We start from the raw sequence: 20,732 nt of genomic DNA, 5'->3' as shown, positions 1-20,732 counted from the left end.
TAACATTGAAAGATCGTTCTCTCCGGCGTCTCATATATGAAAATCTGTACTTCCACGGATAAAATCGTACTAATGGCGCATGAGGCCCATTTTCATCGAGGTAGCTGTGTAAATAGACGGAATCACAAGTGCTGGGGATACATTAACGAAGGCATTCCTTGTTGGCTGAGGGAGAAATCCTTGTCCTATGAAGGCGCAATTGGATGGTACGACGTGGCCTCGTTGGACATCATTGGTCAACATTTTCTTAGGATCTTCATAGTCGTGCAGAAGGGTTACTAAGGATCGCTATGTCCAAATGTTACACGATTTCTTCCATCCAAAGTTGAACAACGACATGGTTGCAACAGGATGGGGCAAAATCTCATACAGTCCATGAATGTCTTGCGGCTTCATTTTCTTGGTCGATTTGTTTCCAGATTTCGAGATACTCATTGGTCAGCACTTTCACCCGATTAGACAGCCTCTGGCTTCTTCTTCTGGAGGTATTGTATTGTACTGTATCGAACTGGGGACCTAGAAACGACGGAGAGGCTTCGTCCCCGCTGTAGCCCTCAGTGGTTCACAACCCAACAGGCTACAGCAGTCCACTCACCCCACCGCCGCTTAACACCGAACCTAGGATTATTGTGAAGTTCGCCCCCTCCCCCCCGGGAACGTCTCACACCAGACGAGTGTAACCAAATGGTTCAAATGGCTCTGAGCACTATGGGACTTAACATCTATGGTCATCAGTCCCCTAGAACTTAGAACTACTTAAACCTAACTAACCTAAGGACGTCACACAACACCCAGTCACCACGAGGCAGAGAAAATCCCTGACCCCGCCGGGAATCGAACCCGGGAACCTGGGCGTGGGAAGCGAGAACGCTACCGCACGACCACGAGCTGCGGACACGAGTGTAACCCCAAATGTTTGCGTGGTAGAGTAATTACGGTGTAGGCGATTGTGGAGACTGCGCAGGGGAATAAGGGGAATCAGTCCGCATTCGTCGAGGCACGTGGTAAATGGCTTTAAAAACCATCCATAGACTGGTCAGCATACCGGCCCTCGACACTAATTCGCCAGGCGGATTCGTGTCGGGGACCGGCACGCCTTCCCGACCAAAAATGAGTGGGATGAGACCGCGCAGCTAACCGGGCGGGCTCTTTTGGGGGTACCTGAAGACTCGGATGTACGCTACACGTGGTGACACCATGGCTGAATTCAAGAAAAGGATACACATATCTGTGGAGGAGATCCCATTGAACATACCGAATTGGGCTTCATCGCCTGGAGAAATGTGCGGAACGTGATTCCGGCCATCTGTACGGTGTTGTATTCGCAACCAATCACAGCGCGTATATAATATGTAATGGCATACAGAAGGGCGTCCCAAAAATAGTGCCTCCATATTTTTTCAATCTCTTCTCAGTGTCAGATACGTTACGCATTTTGCTTGATCGACTTTCCCCCCTCGGTTCGAAGCAAGTTGCAACACTTTTCCTCTAGAGGGCTTCGGATTGTAGCGTGTAACACGGCGGTGCTTAACGTTATTATGTCGGTTCGGAGAAACAACGTGCAGTAATCGAGTTTCGGATTCAAAGAATTCGTCCACAAATGGAGCATCGACTACATCTGTATGAAAACGCCAGTCCACACACGAGCACTACGAAATTTGCAACCATCCGACGCCTGGAGTTAACTGTCATTGATCATCCTCCATAGAGTCTGACTTGGCCATTTCTGATTTTCATCTGTTTCGAAAACGTAAAACAACATCTTCCAGGATTTCATTCGATAGAGATGAAGCGGTGCAAGCAGAGGTATGGCTCTGGTCTTGCTTTGGGAGAAATGTGTTCGTCGCTAAGATGGCTATATTGAGAAACAAATATGTAGACATGAAGAATAAAGATTTAGAATGTTAACACAGTTTTGTATTTAAAAAGCATTAAGAGGTTTCACATAACATATTCTGAGGTATTATTTTTCAGCACGCCCTCGTATTATTGGTTGTCTTCAGTGTGCGTTTAAATAAATTTGTCAATTTGTTTCAAAGTTCTGTACTTTTTATATACTACTGTTCATCAGTGAGATCCTTACCTATTAAACTCCGTGCTGCTTTTACTGGTTTTCCCAGATGGCCGACACATCCTGACTACCCATCTGACATCAGGTACAGATAGATTCTGCCAGCGCTAGTGTACTATAACAACAGCACCTTGAAATCCTTAATGCCCCAGATAATACATGCGCTGTCCAGTCGCATTAATGTGACTGCCTGTCAAAAGCCTGAACAACCAACTTTTGCAGTGCAAAACGCTGCGAGACCCTCAGGAAAGGCGTCAGTGGGGTTCTGTAAGGTACTGGCAGGCATGTGGAGCCACGTCGACTGCATTGCTGTGGTCAGGTGTCCTAGGTTTCTCGATTGAGGACCCACAGCGCGAAGAGCCCGTTGAGGTGGCCCCACAGGTTCTCAATTGGGTCTCTATCTGGCATGTTTCTCGGTCGGTGATCTACGGTAAACTCATCCTGGTGCTCTTTGAACGATGCACAGGCACTGTGAGCTGTGAGACAGGTTGCCTTATCCTGCCAGTAAATATCGTTGTTTCGAGCAAATCAACCTGCATGTACAAATGGACATACTCCCCAAGTATAGGTGCATGACTGTGTTGAACCAGTTGTGCATTCCAAAACTACGAGATCACCCAAGAAATGCCCTCTGGCCTGAACCCTTCCCACTATTGTTTCAGGGTGTTTGCTTTCAGACATTTCATGCTGTACACAACAGCCATCTGTCTGATGGAGCATAGATCTGATTCATCTGAAAAGGCGCCTATCGCCACTAAGTGACCGTCCAGATGCGGTACTGATATGCCAGTTCCAACCTTCATCAACAGTGAACGTGAATCAGCATGGGTGAATGTACTGGACGCCTTTTGCAGGGGTCCATACACAGCAATGTTCGCTGAACAGTCATTTTGGACACATTGTTGATAGCCCCTTTGTTCATCTTAGTGGTCAGATGCTCGACAGTATCACGTCTATTCACCTGTAAACATCTCTGCAACCGGCGTTCACCCCTGTAATCTATAGCCCGTGGTGCAGCACAGCTGCTTCAGGACCAGTTTTAGATGGTGCCATTTAGCCATGCACAGTATACTGTAATCATGGTAGCACGTGAACAGTTTACATTGCTGTTTTGGAAATGCTTCTATAGTTGGCCCGGAAGTCAATGGAGATGTCCTTTTGGATGTGAGATAAATCGCCCTGTTTTCACATTACAGCAATGACTGGATTGCTTTCTATGTCCCCACCTGACATGGTTTATATAGATTGCACTGCTAGTGCTGCGACATACTGTCTGTGGACCATCACGATAACAAGGCGGGGATCATATTAATCTGACTGGACTATGTACAGGGTGACATTTATTGAACTATATGAAATAAAAGCGTCATAACTTCTGAACAGTTTGCGTTAGGACATCAAACTGCACTGTTGGTCACAAGGGATGATGGGAATTAGTATGGTTTGGTTTAGCAACGGAGCCCACATTTGGATGGGTACGACAATAATCAAAATTGGCGCATTTCTTGATGACACAGTGACTACCGAATGGTATATGAAGGTTTTGGAAGATGATTTCATACCCATTATCCAAAGTGACCGTGATTTCGACAAGATGTCGTTCATGCAAGACGGAGCTCGACTCCATCAAAGCAGGAGAGTGATGTTCTGGAGGAGCGCTTTGGAGACCGCTTTCTGGCTCTGGGGTACCGAGAGGCCACTGGCATAGGTCTAGATTGGCCACCATATTCTTCAGATCTGATGCGACTCTTTTTTGTGGGGTTATATTAAATACAAGGTGTGCAGAAATAAACCCAAAACCACCACAGGGCTGAAAACAGCCATTCAAGAGATCATGCAGATTTCGCTATTCATCTGCGCCACATCATCGCCAATTTATTTTATTTACGCGTCAAGTTCCGTGGGACCAAGTTGAGGAGCAAATCTCCAAGGTCATGGAACGTGTCAGTACATGAAATTACAACATAAAAGTAATAACAAATAAAAATAAATGTTCATGAACCCGAAAAAAGTCAGTCCATAAATTTAAGTAAACGCAATCAACAATACAGTAAGAATCAGCTTAAGTTTTCAAAGAACTCCTCGACAGAATACAAGTAGTGACCCATGAGGAAACTCTTCAGTTTCTGTTTGAAAGCACATGGATTACTGCTAAGATTTTGGAATTTGAGTGATAGTTTACTGAAAATGGATGCAGTAGTATAGTGCACACCTTTTTGCGCAAGAGTTAAGGAAATCCAATCCAAATGCAGATTTGATTTCTGCCGAGTATTAACCGAGTGAAAGCTGCTTATTCTTGGGAATAAGCTAATATTGGTAACAAAAAACGACAGTAAGGAATATATATATATTGACAGGCCAATGTCAAAATACCCAGACACGTGAACAGAGGTCGACAAGAGGTTCGTGAACTTACTGCCCGAACAGCCCGTTTCTGAGCCAAAAATATCCTTTTAGTATGGGAAGAGTTACCCCAAAATATAATACCATACTACATAAGCGAATGAAAATAAGCAAAGTAGACTAATTTTCGTGTCGAACGATCACTCACTTCTGATACTGTTCGAATAGTAAAAATGGCAGTATTAAGTCCTTGAACAAGATCCTGAACGTGGGCTTTCCACGACAGCTTACCACCTATCTTAACACCTAGGAATTTGAACTGTTCAGTTTCACCAATCACATGCCCGTTCTGTGAAATTAAAACGTCAGGTTTTATATATACTGTCCGAAAGAACAGATACCATCTTAGTATATATATAGTTAAGGCTGACAGGCCACTTGAGCATCTTCTTCTTCTGTGCGAATGCACAAACAGTGCCCGAACTCTTACGGGAATCGGCAACGCGCCACGAGTAATGAGTATAATGGGCGGGGGCACTACGAATGTAGTGTGGGATAATACGTTGAGAATGTGGGTTTCGCGGGAGGTGTGCCAGGGACAAATCACTGCAGTGGCGCTATCCTCCGTGTCCTCAGTGGCTCAGATGGATAGAGCGTCTGCCATGTAAGACAGAGATCCCGGGTTCGAGTCCCGGTCGGGTCACACATTTTCATCTGTCCCCATTGACGTATGTCAACGCCTGTAAGCAGCTAAGGGTGTTCATTTCATTGTAACGTCAGGTTTTGTTGAATTGTGTGTTAGAAACTGTAGAAACTGAGTCATACTGTGATTTATCGTTATTCTATTTTATACAAGTCACGAACTTAGATCATGTACTGCACTATTTGAAACCGAGCCAATGTTGCACACAACATCCTTTACTACCAAGCTAGTGTCATTAGCAAGCAGAAATATTTTAGAGTTACCTGTAATACTAGAGGGCATATCATTTATATAAACAAGGAACAGGAGTGGCCCCAACACTGATCACTGGGGCACCCTCCACTTGACAGTACCCCACTCAGACCCCACATCACAGCCGTTATCAACATTGTGAATAATGACCTTTTGCTGCCTGTTCCTAAATTAAGAGGCGAACCAATTGTGAGCTACTCCCCGTATTCCGTAATGGTCCAACTTCTGGAGCAATGATGACGGGCATAGCGAACATGTCATAACCTGAATCCGAATATCTGTAGTGACGTTTACAAGTTGAATAAAATGTATGCACGCCTTAGTTTGTAACTAATTTACATTGTTTTTTTTTCATATAGTTCAATAATTGTCACCCTGTACGACCACAACAGGCATGCATTAGCAACCCCAGCTGTGGAATATGTTGTTCCAGAGTATGGTATTACTTTTATACAATGAAGGCTTTCACGACCGGATGGTACCGTTGTTGATAATTCTTCCGGGTTATATGGCTGTGGTCCATGGAATTCTTCTATTACCAACGTTTCGTCTAATACTACGTTGGACATCCTCAGGGGTATGGCTGGTCCTGCTGTCCTGCCGACAGTCGGCAGGACTCAGCAGGACCAGCCATACCCTTGAGGATGTCCAACGTAGTATTGGACGAAATGTTGGGAATAGAAGAATTCCATGGACTACGGCCATAGAATCCGGAAGAATTATTAACAACATGGTATTACTTTGTTTGTGTGAAATTTCTTACTGTCACCACCTCATGCATTCCACAGGTACACTTGGACATATTTGATCTGTCATGCGAATGAAGTGGTCTAAAGAGCAGAGACACGAGTCGTGGAGTGACGGCGGTAGCTCACCGGGCAGGCAGCTGTAGAGGAGGACGGTGGCGAGCAGGAAGATGGCGCCCAGTCCGAACAGCAGCCCGTAGAGCAGGCCGCGCTGGCGGTTGGGCTTCCAGGAGACGGACCTGTCGCTGCAGTAGAGCAGCTGACCGCGGCCGCCGTGGCCCGCCGCGTCTGCGCAGTAGCGCTCCAGGGGCTGCGCGAGCGCCACGCCCCCCACCAGCGCACTGCCGTTGGCCAGCAACTGCCACGACTGCCCCTCGTACGTCTCCGAGATGTGCTCGCCCTTCTCGCACTGCGGACAACAACCGGCACCGTCAAAACTCGGCACCATCTCTTCTCAGGATGGTCGTCATTCCCTAGGCCGGGTCTAGTGAAGCACGGGATACAACCCGTCGGCATTGACCAATGACGTCAGAGTTTTCCAGAGATCATTTATTACACAGATGTAACAGCTGACAAGATTGTTCAGAAACAAAGAGATAAGAAAGATAAAAAATACGGTTGACATATATCAAGGCAAGTAATATTTTCACGTTGAGGATATCGTCTGTTTGTATCGTATTATTTCTGTGGAAAACGAAGGGGAAAAAATGTATGGAAATATTGGTAGTATAGAATACCTTTGGTAGTATAGGTAGTATGGAATAGCTTTTTGAGATGAAGTAGTGAAGGGCTCTGTGGTTCAAATGGCTCTGAGCACTATGCGACTTAACTTCTGAGGTCATCATCCCCCTAGAACTTAGAACTAATTAAACCTAACTAACCTACGGACATCACACACATCCATGCCCGAGGCAGGATTCGAGCCTGCGACCGTAGCGGTCGCTCGGTTCCAGACTGTAGCGCCTAGAACCGCACGGCCACCCCGGCCGGCAAGTAGTGAAGGGAGCAGAGGATCAAGTAGGTAAAAAGACGAGGGCTAGAAGAAATCTTTGGGTAACAGAAGAAATATTGAATTTAATTGATGAAAGGAGAAAATATAAAAATGCAGTAAATGAAGCAGGCAAAATAGAATACAAACGTCTCAAAAGTGAGATCGACAGGAAGTATAAAATGGCTAAGCAGGGATGGCAAGAGGACAAATGTAAGGATGTAGAGGCTTATCTCACTAGGGGTAAGATAGGTACTGAATACAGGAAAATAAAGAGACCTTTCGAGAAAAGAGAACCACTTGCATGAATATCAAGAGCTCAGATGGAAACCCAGTTCTACACAAAGAAGGGAAAGCAGAAAGGTGGAAGGAGTAGGTGATGTCACCGCCAGACACCACACTTGCTAGGTGGTAGCATTTAAATCGGCCGCGGTCCGTTAGTATACGTCGGACCCGCGTGTCGCCACTATCAGTGATTGCAGACCGAGCGCCGCCACACGGCAGGTCTAGAGAGACTTCCTAGCACTCGCCCAGTTGTACAGCCGATTTTGCTAGCGATAGTCACTGTCTACATAAGCTCTCATTTGCAGAGACGACAGTTTAGCATAGCCTTCAGCTACTTCATTTGCTACGACCTAGCAAGGCGCCATATTCAGTTACTATAATTACTTCAATAATCTATTCCGAACAGATAATATTGTGAATCATGTACCGTCAAGAGCGACGTTCATCATTAATGGATTAAAGTTAAGTATGAAACTAATTACGTCCGCTGTCTGAATTCTCATTCCTTGTCATGTTCCAGACCTCACGTCAGTATAGTTCTTCCCTCCTCACGCCAGCCGGCGTGAGCTAAAACGCGTGCATTTCAGCTTCTCCTCATAAAACAGTGTTGGTTCTTCAGCTAACACAAAGGAGTATACAGAGGGTCTATACAAGGGCGATGTACTTGAGAACAATATTATGGAAATGGAAGAGGATGTAGATGAAGATGGAATGGGAGATACGATACTGCGTGAAGAGTTTGACAGAGCACTGAAAGACCTGAGTCGAAACAAGGCCCCGGGAGTAGACAACATTCCATTGGAACTACTGACGGCATTGGGAGAGTCAGTCTTGACAAAACTCTACCATCTGGTGAGCAAGATGTATGAGACAGGCGAAATACCCTCAGACTTCAAGAAGAATACAATAATTCTAATCCCAAAGAAAGTAGGTGCTGACAGATGTGAAAATTACCGAACAATCAGTGTAATAAGTCACGGATGCAAAATACTAACACGAATTCTTTACAGACGAATGGAAAAACTGGTATAATCCGACCTCGGAGAAGATCAGTTTGGATTCCGTAGAAATATTGGAACACTTGAGGCAATACTGACTCTACGACTTATCTTAGAAGCTAGATTAAGGAAAGGCAAACCTACATTTCTAGCATTTGTAGATTTAGAGAAAGCTTTTGACAATGTTGACTGGAATACTCTCTTTCAGACTCTGAAGGTGGCAGGCGTAAAATACAGGGAGCGAAAGGCTATTTACAATTTGTACAGAAACCAGATGGCAGTTATAAGAGTCGAGGGACATGAAAGGGAAGCAGTGGTTGGGAAGGTAGTGAGACAGGATTGTAGCGTCTCCCCGATGTTATTCAATCTGTATATTGAGCAAGCAGTGAACGAAACAAAAGAAAAAATCGGAGTAGGAATTAAAATCCATGGAGAAGAAATAAAAACTTTGAGTTCGCCGATGACACTGTAATTCTGTCAGAGACAGCAAAGGACTTGGAAGAGCAGTTGAACGGAATGGATAGGGTCTTGAAAGGAGGATATAAGATGAACATCAACAAAAGCAAAATGAGGATAATGGAATGTAGTCGAATTAAGTCGGGCGATGCTGAGGAATTAGATTAGGAAATGAGACACTTAAAGTAGTAAAGGAGTTTTGCTATTTGGGGAGCAAAATAACTGATGATGGTCGAAGTAGAGAGGATATAAAATGTAGACTGGCAATGGCAAGGAAAGCGTTTCTGAAGAAGAGAAATTTGTTAACATCAAGTATAGATTTAAGTGACAGGAAGTCGTTTCTGAAAGTATTTGTATGGAGTATAGCCATGTACGGAAGTGAAACATGGACAATAACTAGTTTGGACAAGAAGAGAATAGAAGCTTTCGAAATGTGGTGCTACAGAAGAGTGCTGAAGATTAGATGGGTAGATCACATAACTAATGAGGAGGTATTGAATAGGATTGGGGAGAAGAGAAGTTTGTGGCAGAACTTAACTAGAAGAAGGGATCGGTTGGTAGGACATGTTCTGAGGCATCAATGGATCACCAGTTTAGTATTGGAGGGCAGCGTGGAGGGTAAGAGATGAATACACTAAACAGATACAGAAGGATGTAGGTTGCAGTAGGTACTGGGAGATGAAGAAGCTTGCACAGGATAGAGTAGCATGGAGAGCTGCATCAAACCAGTCTCTGGACTGAAGACTACAACAACAACAGAATACCTCACATCACATGTATATGGGTTGTATCTCGAACCTCATTCGAGCTGTATTGGTTAACTGCAGTACGGGATACAAATGTAGCGTGCGTCGATTTCTTCGTTTTCGTTAGCATTAATATCCTGCTGTTCAGCTGAACTATATAGCTAAACTGAAGCACGGGATACAAACCATACATGTGTTGTTTCTTTCGCCTCCGCTACCACTAATAGTCTGTTCTTAAGTAGATAGTAGTACTACCGATGGCAGAAGGAGCTACGTTCATAATATTTGTATCCCATACTTCCGTTGACCTATATACAGGGTGTTACAAAAAGGTACGGCCAAACTTTCAGGAAACATTCCTCACACACAAAGAAAGAAAATATGTTATGTGGACATGTGTCCGGAAACGCTTACTTTCCATGTTAGAGACCGAGCGAGGTGGCGCAGTGGTTAGCACACTGGACTCGCGTTCGGGAGGACGACGGTTCAATCCCGCGTCCGGCCATCCTGATTTAGGTTTTCTGTGATTTTTCTAGATCACTCCAGGCAAATGCCGGGATGGTTCCTTTGAAAGGGCACGGCCGCATTCCTTCCCCATCCTTCCGTAATCCGAGCTTGCGCTCCGTCTCTAATGACCTCGTTGTCGACGGGACGTTAAACACCAATATCCTCCTCCTCCTTTCCATGTTAGAGCTCATTTTATTACTTCTTTTCAAATCACATTAATCATGGAATGGAAACACACAGCAACAGAACGTACCAGCGTGACTTTAAACACTTTGTTACAGAAAATGTTCAAAATGTCCTCCTTTAGCGAGGATACATGCATCCACCCTCCGTCGCATGGAATCCCTGATGCGCTGATGCAGCCCTGGAGAATGGCGTATTGTATCACAGCCGTCCACAATACGAGCACGAAGAGTCTCTACATTTGGTACCGGGGTTGCGCAGACAAGAGCTTTCAAATGCCCCCATAAATGAAAGTCAAGAGGGTTGAGGTCAGGAGAGCGTGGAGGCCATGGAATTGGTCCGCCTCTACCAATCCATCGGTCACCGAATCTGTTGTTGAGAAGCGTACAAACACTTCGACTGAAATGTGCAGGAGCTCCATCGCGCATGAACCACATGTTGTGTCGTACTTGTAAAGGCACATGTTCTAGCAGCACAGGTAAAGTATCCCGTATGAAATCATGATAACGTGCTCCATTGAGCGTAGGTGTACGAAACTAAAATGAGCTCTAACATGGAAATTAAGCGTTTCCGGACACATGTCCGCATAACATATTTTCTTTATTTGTGTGTGAGGAATGTTTCCTGAAAGTTTGGCGTTACCTTTTCGTAACACCCTGTATATGTACACTGCTAACGAAAACGTGAAAATTGACGTACGTTACATTTACAATCTGTACCTCAGTTGAACTACACGAAGAGGCAATATACAACTTGTATCCCGTACTTCACTATGGCTTACAGTTTTTTTTTTTTTCGTCTTCGATGCTAATAGCATCGACTGAAAGTTATAGTTTTCATCACAGCAGTGACAATAGTATCCCATTATTTAGTTGAGTTATATAGCTATACACAACATTTGTGTCCTGCTCTCCTGTTGACATATACTGGTAAATCTCATCAATGTTACATATGTCGTTCTTTTCGAATAGGTAGTGTCAGTGTAAAGGTCAACCGAAGGACGGGATACAAATTTTAGTTGTGTCGGGCGTTTCACCGTTTAATATTGCTGGTACAGATTCGAAAACATCGTACTGATCCTAGTGCTGGAAAACGAAAGAAGAACGACAGCTGCGAAATTTCTATTACGTACTGGATTACACGAAAACATACGTAATGGCGTAATACGACAATGAAATAAGTCAAAATAATCAAATGCAGTAAAAGAAAAAAATGGAAAACTGAACTTACCACACGGGAAGTTCTTAAAAGAACCGAAGCTCGCCTAGAAAGACATCAACAAAACTCACATACCCACATACACAACAAACAAAACATTACGAAAACAAACACACACACACACACACACACACAAACACGCACTGACACACACATTCAGCCCCCCCCCCCCCCCCCCAAATCCTAATGTGAAATTAGCTAACATATTACGGACGGTACATCTGCACACGTTTAACAAAACATTTAAACAGGCAAGATGTTTGGGGAATACTACGCCTCCAAGAATATTCGTCTAAGTGACTTTGAATTCTGGAAATCCGGCGTTTCCCCTTCCCTACAAGAGATTTCACAGCTGACCAATAACCCTCTATGCTGTTTGTGCAAGCCCCTGTGGATAATGATCTGAACTCAATATTGTGATTAACTACGAGATGCTGATAACCCCTTTCCCCTAAATCTCTATATGAAGAAAAACCATCTGAAATTACAATGGAACTCTCTGCAACGTGATCTTCAATTAAACTGACCAAAACTTCCTTCCTTCGATTGGGTACTACTTTAAACACTACATCGTCACACTCATGACCTGAAACTACAGCCCACCAAACCCATAATCCCATCGGAGGTTCCCTTCTGTTTTACTTCCTTTTGCAAAAATGCGACTCATCAATTTCGACCATAACACCCGGCCCCCCCAATGGCCCTTTATTTCATGTATTCCCCACAAACTTCCCTGCAAAAAGAGTACCAATCCACAACTATACGTTTACTCACACGACATTCATGGACACACAGCCACACAGGATATCTGACACCAACAGTACGTGATTTTCGTAATGTCTCTCAAGGCGAGCTTAGATTTTTCGAACCACTTCCCTCGTCTAATGGACCGCCACAACCGATCTTCGGTGCAGCGCCATACGAATAAGTCGTGAGTACGGCGACGAGATACACTTGTGAGGCGCATATGTTCGCCGCACTCACGACATCGGACATACTCGGCAACGAGACTACACATTTGTAAAAAACAAGTCGTGGCCAACATGTCTACGCCCATAGCCTGTCTCAAATCCAGGTTTATCGGAACTGATAAATCTACACCTTCAAACGAAAATGAGATACTAAAAATGTCATAAAATAAGAAACTAATAGTCCAATTACCTCGATATCACTAAGAATGAAATTAAGTACCGAATGAATTGCAAATAACCAATTATTAAAATAAATGCACACGAATAATATTTTGAGCAATATGTAGCAATCTCTCTTAAAATCACATTCAATTATTTTAATGTACAATGACAGCGCTTATCCGGAACACAGAACTGTTTTTTTATCTATGGCTCAAAGTGAAGACATTAATATCCATGAGTAATGTATGACGTCGCCGGCCGTGGTGCCCGAGCGGTTCTAGGCGCTACAGTCTGGAACCGCGCGACCGCTGCGGTCGCAGGTTCGAATCCTGCCTCGGGCATGGATGTGTGTGATGTCCTTAGGTTAGTTAGGTTTAAGTAGTTCTAAGTTTTAGGGGACTGATGACCTCAGAAGTAAGTCCCATAGTGCTCAGAGCCATTTGAACCATTTTTAACGTATGACGTCATTGGTCAAAGCCGACGGGTTGTATCCCCTGCTTCACTAGACCCCGAAGGCCTGTTCGATGCAGCTATCCAAGAAGGTGTGTCCTGTGCAAGTCTCTTCATCCTGGCATAATTACTGCAACGTACATCCATTTGGACCTGCTGCCGGCCGCGGTGGTCTCGCGGTTCTAGGCGCGCAGTCCGGAACCGCGCGACTGCTACGGTCGCAGGTTTGAATCCTGCCTCGGGCATGGATATGTGTGATGTCCTTAGGTTAGTTAGGTTTAACTAGTTCTGAGTTCTAGGGGACTGATGACCTAAGATGTTAAGTCCCATAGTGCTCAGAACCATTTGAACCATTTGGACCTGCTCACTACCGTCCAGAGTTTCCTCTGTCGCCAAACTGACAATTCCTTGATTCCTCAGGGTATGTAATATCGACTGATCCTTCGCTCAGTCAAGACTAGCGATCCACTCCTGCTTCGCACAGGGAGCACTGCCACATGACTTGTCTGGCGTAGCGATAATCCGAAATACTATACAGCGTGATTCAACTGCCCCTATGTAGTCTTATGCAAACGGCACTACATATGAATCAGCAACGGTACCAGGCAGGCGACAACCATGTAATCGCTGTAAGTTCCCCCTCAGAGCGTTCGGTGACAGATGGCAAACAGAATAATACCGTAAAAAGCCTAGTGAGAATTGACCATGGGCTACGATTTTTTATTTGTCCAACATATACCTTACTTCCGCCATACTTATCCAAATGTCTCCAGTCTTTGTTTGTATAATTGGCAGTGTAGTCACAGTAATACAGGTTTTGAATGTCTGTAGGTTTATTACACTTATTGTACTTAATCATTTGTAAGTGGTACAAGAATGTAGCCTTATAAAGTGTGTTTCACCACGAGAAACATAGAAATTAAAGGGAGATATCACAGCCCGCATCTCGTGGTCGTGCGGTAGCGTTCTCGCTTCCCACGCCCGGGTTCCCGGGTTCGATTCCCGGCGGGGTCAGGGATTTTCTCTGCCTCGTGATGGCTGGGTGTTGTGTGCTGTCCTTAGGTTAGTTAGGTTTAAGTAGTTCTAAGTTCTAGGGGACTTATGACCACAGCAGTTGAGTCCCATAGTGCTCAGAGCCATTTTTTTGGAGATATCATAATGGGAAGTGTGCAACTAACAACTTTACGGTATATAACCCAATGAAAATGATTCAGCTGCCCTACCGATGCCATTTTACGCAACCTCACATGACAGAACAATATTGTTGACCAGTTCACTTTTGAGATGCGAAGAACATTTTCAGAATATTAGAGAATAACGGTGTAGTATATGAAGACATCTTAGACTTACTATATAAATTTTGTTTGTGAAACTATTTTAGCACATTAACGCGGCGAGTCATACAGTAATCTTTTCATTAGGTTATATACCGGAAGGCTGTTACTTTCATGCTTCCCATTTTGATATTTCCTGTTAATTTCATTATTCCTGATGATGAGACACATTATATAAGGTAACGATTTGAATCATTTAGGATAGATTAAGTACTATAAACGAAATAAACTCGCAGAGACATCCAAAACTTGTATGATTACATCGCTAGTCACACAAAGAAAGATTGGAGACAGGTGGATAACTACGGCAAAAGTGAGGTATATCTTCGGACAGAAATGCTGTGTAAGTCATGGCCAATCATCACTTGCACTATTTTCAGTGTGATTCCGTTTGCTAGCAGTCACCCAAAGCTCTAAGATGGAACTTATTTAGATTATGTAGTTGTCGCCTTTCTGGATGCCGTTCCTGATCTATATATAGCGCAGGTTGCATAAAACGACAACGGTAGGTGCAGCTCAGTCACACTGCATAAATACAAGTCATTGTTCGACGATGACATCTCGCAAGATTCTTCTTTAGTTGAAATTTTTACAAGATACTCCAATAAAAATTCAGACAGAAACTGGCTATACGTTTTTTTAACAATGCTGTACTGGTTTTCGGGTAAAAACCGACTGCGAGAAAGAAAACACTACAATACCAGGTTACTTAAACCATTAGACAAATTGTTTCTCGCATTTACATTCCGTCTTCTCATATATAATTTTTAACGAAAATTGTATACACAAGTATGTGTTGTTTTGTTTTCTTTCTCGCAGCCTGTTCTAACAGAAAACTGAAGAGTTGTACTTATAGCTCAGGGACTTATGATCAGAGTAGTACTACGCAGTCGAAATCATCTGAAACTTCGTAATCCTAAGCATTTACAGATTAAAACTATGCGAAATAGCTGGCATTGAATATTATTCTCACAGGTCCAGCAGCAAGATGTCTGTCATACTCTGTATAGGAATGATTCCAACCGATTTACCAAGTGGTTCAAACGGCTCTGAGCACTATGGGATTTAATATCTGAGGTCATCAGTCCCATAGAACTTAGAACTACTTAAACCTAACTAACGTAAGGACATCACACACATCCATGCCCGAGGCAGGATTCGAACCTGCGACCGTAGCAGTCGCGCGGTTCCAGACTGAAGCGCCTAGAACCGGTCGGCCACAGCGGCCGGCACCGATTACCCATTCATTTTAAGCGATTTCAGTTCCCAATCAGGATACTGATGGGTATAACAAGAAACAAGTCTTAAACGAGAGGAGGACAGAGAGAGGGGAGGAGGAAGGAGAGAGATAGGAGAAGGAGGAGAAGATGGACAGAGAGAGGTGGAGGAGAAGGAGAAGAAGGACAAAGAGAGGAGAAATGAGGAGGCGCACAGTGAGAGAACGGAGAAACATATTAGAACGTATATCCGATTCCCATACATGCACTCTAAGTCAAAATAAAACGACGCACGACAAAGAAATTATCCGATGGGTCAGATATCGATAGATGTGATGTACATGGATCGGCAAATAAATGATAACAGTTTCAAAGAAATTGTATCATTTATTTTAGGGAAAGTGATTCACAAATTGAGCAAGTCTATAATGCGTTGGTCCAACTCCGTTCCTTATGGAAGCAGTTATTCGGCTTGGAACTGATCGACACAGCTGTTGGATGTCCTCCTGAGGGACATCGTACCAAATTACATCCAAATGGTGCGTCAGATCGTCAAAATCCGGAGGTGATTGTGGAGGTCCCTGTCCAGAATGCTCCAAACGTTCTCAATTGGGTAGAGATCCTGTGACCTTGCAGGTCGAAGTAGTAAGCATGAAGATTAGCAGTAGGAACTCTCGCCGTGTGTGAGCGGGCATTATCTTGTTGAAATGTAAGCCCACAATGGCTAGTTAGTTAGTTAGTTGGTTGCATGTTCCATTGATCAATCGCACGGTACGGTAGCCGTTATGATGTGGGACGTGTCAAGTGCACAAGAAATGCACATACGAAACAAGATTTTTCAATGTATATATATGCTGCCTGTCAGACATTTTATTTCATCTGGATACTGATGATTGTGGTATTTTTTCTGGTATTATAATCATGAATGTCACTGTTGTTTTTAAACTGATCCATGTTGTTGAGAACAAATTTCATTAGTGAGTAAATTTACTGTGAATCTATTGTAAGAATTCCAAATATTTTAAAAATATGCCTACAAGATGTGCAACTATGAAGCCCACACATTATTCTAAACACTTTCTTTTGAGCAGTGAATACTTTTTGTCTAAATGCTGAGTTACCCTAAAATATTATTCTGTATGTCATCAGAGAGTGAAAGTATGCAAAGTATGTTAGCTTACTAATTTCCGTATCCTCAAAATTAGCAATTATTCTGATTGCAAAAGTTGCTAAACCTAGTCGCTTTAGAAGATCCAACATATGAATTTTCCAATTAAGATTCCCATCTATTGTACACCCAAAAACTTAGAATGCTCTGCCCTGTCTACTGACTTCTGTTGATGTGTTATATTTATTGAAGGAACTGTACCTTTTTCAGCAGAAAATTGGATGTACTGTGTTTTTTCAAAGTTCAGAACAAGCCCATTTGCGGAAAACCAATTAATGACTTTTCCAAAGACCTTATTTATATCATTTTCAATTGGAGTTTCTTTTACTGGATTAATTATAATGGCTGTCTCATCAGCAAACAGTGTCAGTTCAGCTTCCTGTTTCAGTTAGGAAGGGAGGTCGTTCACATATATCAAGAACAGAAAGGGACCCATGATTGAACCCTGTGGAACACCTAACGTAATTTCTCCCCAGTTAGATAAAGTGGCAAACTTGCTTAAATCACTTGACCCATATAAGGAAACTTTTTGCTTCCTTTTCTGTAGGTATGACTTAAACCACTCATATGCTATTCCATTTATACCATAGAATTGTAATTTCTGTAACATAATGTCATGGTTCACACAATCAAATGCTTTGGACAAGTCACAGAAACTTCCTTTTGGTGACATTTTACTATTTAAAGACTCTATTATGTGGACAGTGAAATTGTATATTGCTGTCTCAGTGGAACAGCATTTTTTAAATCCGGAATGTGATTTACTAAGTATCCCATTACTGTTGAGATGGCTGACCACTCTCGAGGACATTGCTTTCTCGAAGATTTTTGAAAATGCTTTTGGCTTGCCATGAAGGACAGCAAAGGGGCGCAGAATATGGTCGACGTACTGCTGTGCTGTAAGGGTGCCGCGGATGACAACCAAAGGAGTTCTGCTATGAAAAGAAATGGCACCCCCCAGCTCATGGCTTCTGGGTGTTGGGCCGTATGGCGGGCAAGTCACATTACTATCTCACCGCTGTCCAGAGCTTCTCCCGCAATGTCTTCAGCCCGGAATCTCATTTATTGGAGTCTAAATGTCTACAGGAATGAATGAGTCCCACGTCGAATTGAGCCCTGACGATCAAAGAAGATGTTTGGGAGACGCCCTGAACAGCAGTGCGACACCAAGCTGACTGTCGTTTATATATATGTAAAAAAAAGGGATTTTTAATTGCTTGGGAATCAATTGCATTAATTAACTTGTGCTCCTTGTGATATTTGGGTTCGTAACGAACCGGTGTGCTTTGTAAATCATTTACATATTGTTGAGTATTGACTTAAAAAAAAAGGGGGGGGGGGAACATACGTGCCACCTTGTAAAATCACCTTCAGATTGTAATTTTTGTTTCTTAAGTACTGAAATCTCCAGTAAGTTGGTGTAATTGTACATTTTGATTTTGTCTTAAGAACGGCCACGTGTTGATTACCTCTAATTCGTTTAATAAAAGCTTGTTTGAATAAATTGTTATTAATTCATGCGCTAGTTATTGTGTTAAGGAGTGACCTTGTATGAGCCTTGACCTATCATGCTAAGTGTTACCCTCGTCACAACTTCCTAAGTTACAGTAATGTTTTAGAGTAATTTAAAACTGAAACTTTAATTATTACCACCCTGTCTATGGCGGATACTCATCACAAGTCATTGTAATGATGCAAAAAATTGGACTAGGTACCTTGGGGAATCCGTAGACCTCCCGGCGGCGCATGTTGGGCAGCTTGGGCAGCCAGGGCCTGGGTGCCTCTGGCGAGGCGTCTCTGACGCAGTCGACGTTCTGGTGGACGCGATCCAGCTCGGCCACGTCCAGCTTGTAGCCCGAGGGGCAGCAGCTGCGCCAGCACCACACCGACGCCGACGAGCACTCGCACACCAGCGCCACCAGCCGGCCGTCGCCGTCCTGTCGAGGGGAACCCCAAACTTCAAAATCTTCCGCGGGGAATCCCAAATTTCAAGATCCCCAATACTGGGCTCGACAAGTCAAATATTTCAGGTGTCACTTGAAGTACCTATAACACTGCACGTATCATACTGTGTTATTGAATAGGCCTATCGTATCCAGAACAGGTTCAGTTAATATGCTGACTGGGCAAAGTAACAATCATCCTCTTAACCCTTTGACTACCATCGGGAAGTAAGGTTACCAGAGATCTGCTGCGTGTTATTGCTCTGTATCAATCTCCCACTGGTAAAGGAAAACCTGCTAATGGTTCGCAGAATTCTTACAATTACCTATTGCACCTATAGGTTGTGTTGTTGTTAAGTTTCATTGTTAACTCTCGTCTCCGTTTTGTCACATGTAATTAGTTCGCACTTGCAGATTCCAAAAGCGAGCTGCCTTTACGCCTTCCAGCACACGTCATGTCAACGACTTGCATCTACGAATTGACGCTTGCCATATCACAAACGAAGCCCATATTGAGCACCTGTAGAGTGTGTTACAAGCTTAGAGAGTTGGTCTGTCCACTGATGTGTCTCTGTTTCGATTTTTCTTAAGGTTCGTGCGCAGTTGTCTTTTCAAACCCCGGAGGTAATTACGAATAACGATACACCCACCCTTCCCAAACTCCTTGGAAAACAAAATGGCAGGAACGATAATTTAATCGAGACCCTAAGCTAACGACAGGCGTTGATATACATCAACGGGGACAGTTGAAAATGTGTGCCCCGACAGGGACTCGAACCCGGGATCTCCTGCTTACATGGCAGACACACTATGCATCTGAGCCACCGAGAGCACAGAGGATAGTGCGAAAGCAGGGATTTATCCCTTGCACGCCCCCATGAGACCCACATTCCCAACATTCGTAGTGCCCCTGCCCATTACACTCGTCACTCGCGGCAGACAATCTTACCAAGTCCCGTAAGAGTTCGGGCAATGCGTGTGCATCCGCACAGAAGAAGAAGGTCAATGGCCGGAAACGTTCTTTTAATATTATTGCTCCTGACTAAGACGTTAATTGAAATAACCATCATAAATGTTTTTTAAGTAAAATTGGTAGTCAAAGGATTAAATAGCACACAGATCGATTTGAAGAGTTGTACATCGTGTAGAATGTGTACCGCATCGACATGTGACAAAATTCCAGAAAGAAGTTATCTTGTTTGGACATGCTCACGACCACATCGCGATTGAAGCTGCACGATTTGTTGGTGTACAAATACAGACAGTCCAACGTGTCTATACAAGAAATGGTGTACTACTTATAGCCACGTAACATGGCACAGTATAGGTCTTCCTAAAAAGTCTTTACCTACAATGACTGCAGATTCAGTCACGCCTTGTCAACGACAGGCCGTTTCAAATTCGACAGAAACTGCTGCTGTCAATGAATGCTCACCTAATTCAAACGGTTTCCGGGCTAATATTGTGAAATGAATTGCTTGCAATCGATTTTTACAACTGAGTACCTCGCAGAAGGCCATTGATCACCGCAACAGAGAACGTTGCGTGTCTTCTACGGGCCCAAAGCAACACAAAACCTGTACAGTAGCTGACTGGAGGCGTACAATGTGGCCTGAAAGGGCGCGATTTTGTCCCGTTGTACTACACTGCGACCCACAACTTTTGCTCTGGCAGTGTGAAACCACAAGCGACCGTTCAAAATCATTCGACGGAATTGGAAAGTGATCCGAAGCGGTCACGAGTGCGTATGCTTTTTCGGGTATAGTTGGTTGTACACAGATCAAAAAAAGTCTTGCATCACCTCGGTCCCGAGAGTTCCGGAACCTGTACAGAAAATTGGAACAGAGATCAACATAAACATCATTGCTGCCCTTTTTATTGCTCATGAGAACCACATATTGCATCTTGTACCACCATACAGCGAGACCTTCAGAGGTGGTGGTCCAGATTGCTGTACACATCGGTACCTCTGATACACAGTAGCACGTCCT

At 43.7% G+C, this 20,732-nt stretch overlaps 1 protein-coding gene across 2 annotated transcripts in view; it reads right to left on the bottom strand.

The window, feature by feature from the left end:
* Positions 1-20,732, bottom strand: part of LOC126203285 (probable G-protein coupled receptor Mth-like 1) — a 361,675-nt gene that overhangs the window by 243,493 nt on the left and 97,450 nt on the right. For both annotated transcript variants that reach the window (XM_049937542.1, XM_049937543.1), the window contains exons 3-4: positions 18,514-18,735; positions 6,245-6,524 (exon numbers count right to left, since the gene is read on the bottom strand). In XM_049937542.1, the coding sequence (XP_049793499.1) occupies positions 6,245-6,524; positions 18,514-18,735 (502 nt within the window). The remainder of the gene's footprint in view (positions 1-6,244; positions 6,525-18,513; positions 18,736-20,732) is intronic.

The sequence above is a fragment of the Schistocerca nitens genome, chromosome 9 (genome assembly GCF_023898315.1).
Source record: "Schistocerca nitens isolate TAMUIC-IGC-003100 chromosome 9, iqSchNite1.1, whole genome shotgun sequence".
Classification (NCBI taxonomy): domain Eukaryota; kingdom Metazoa; phylum Arthropoda; class Insecta; order Orthoptera; family Acrididae; genus Schistocerca; species Schistocerca nitens.
This window is presented reverse-complemented; position numbering and strand designations above follow the sequence as displayed.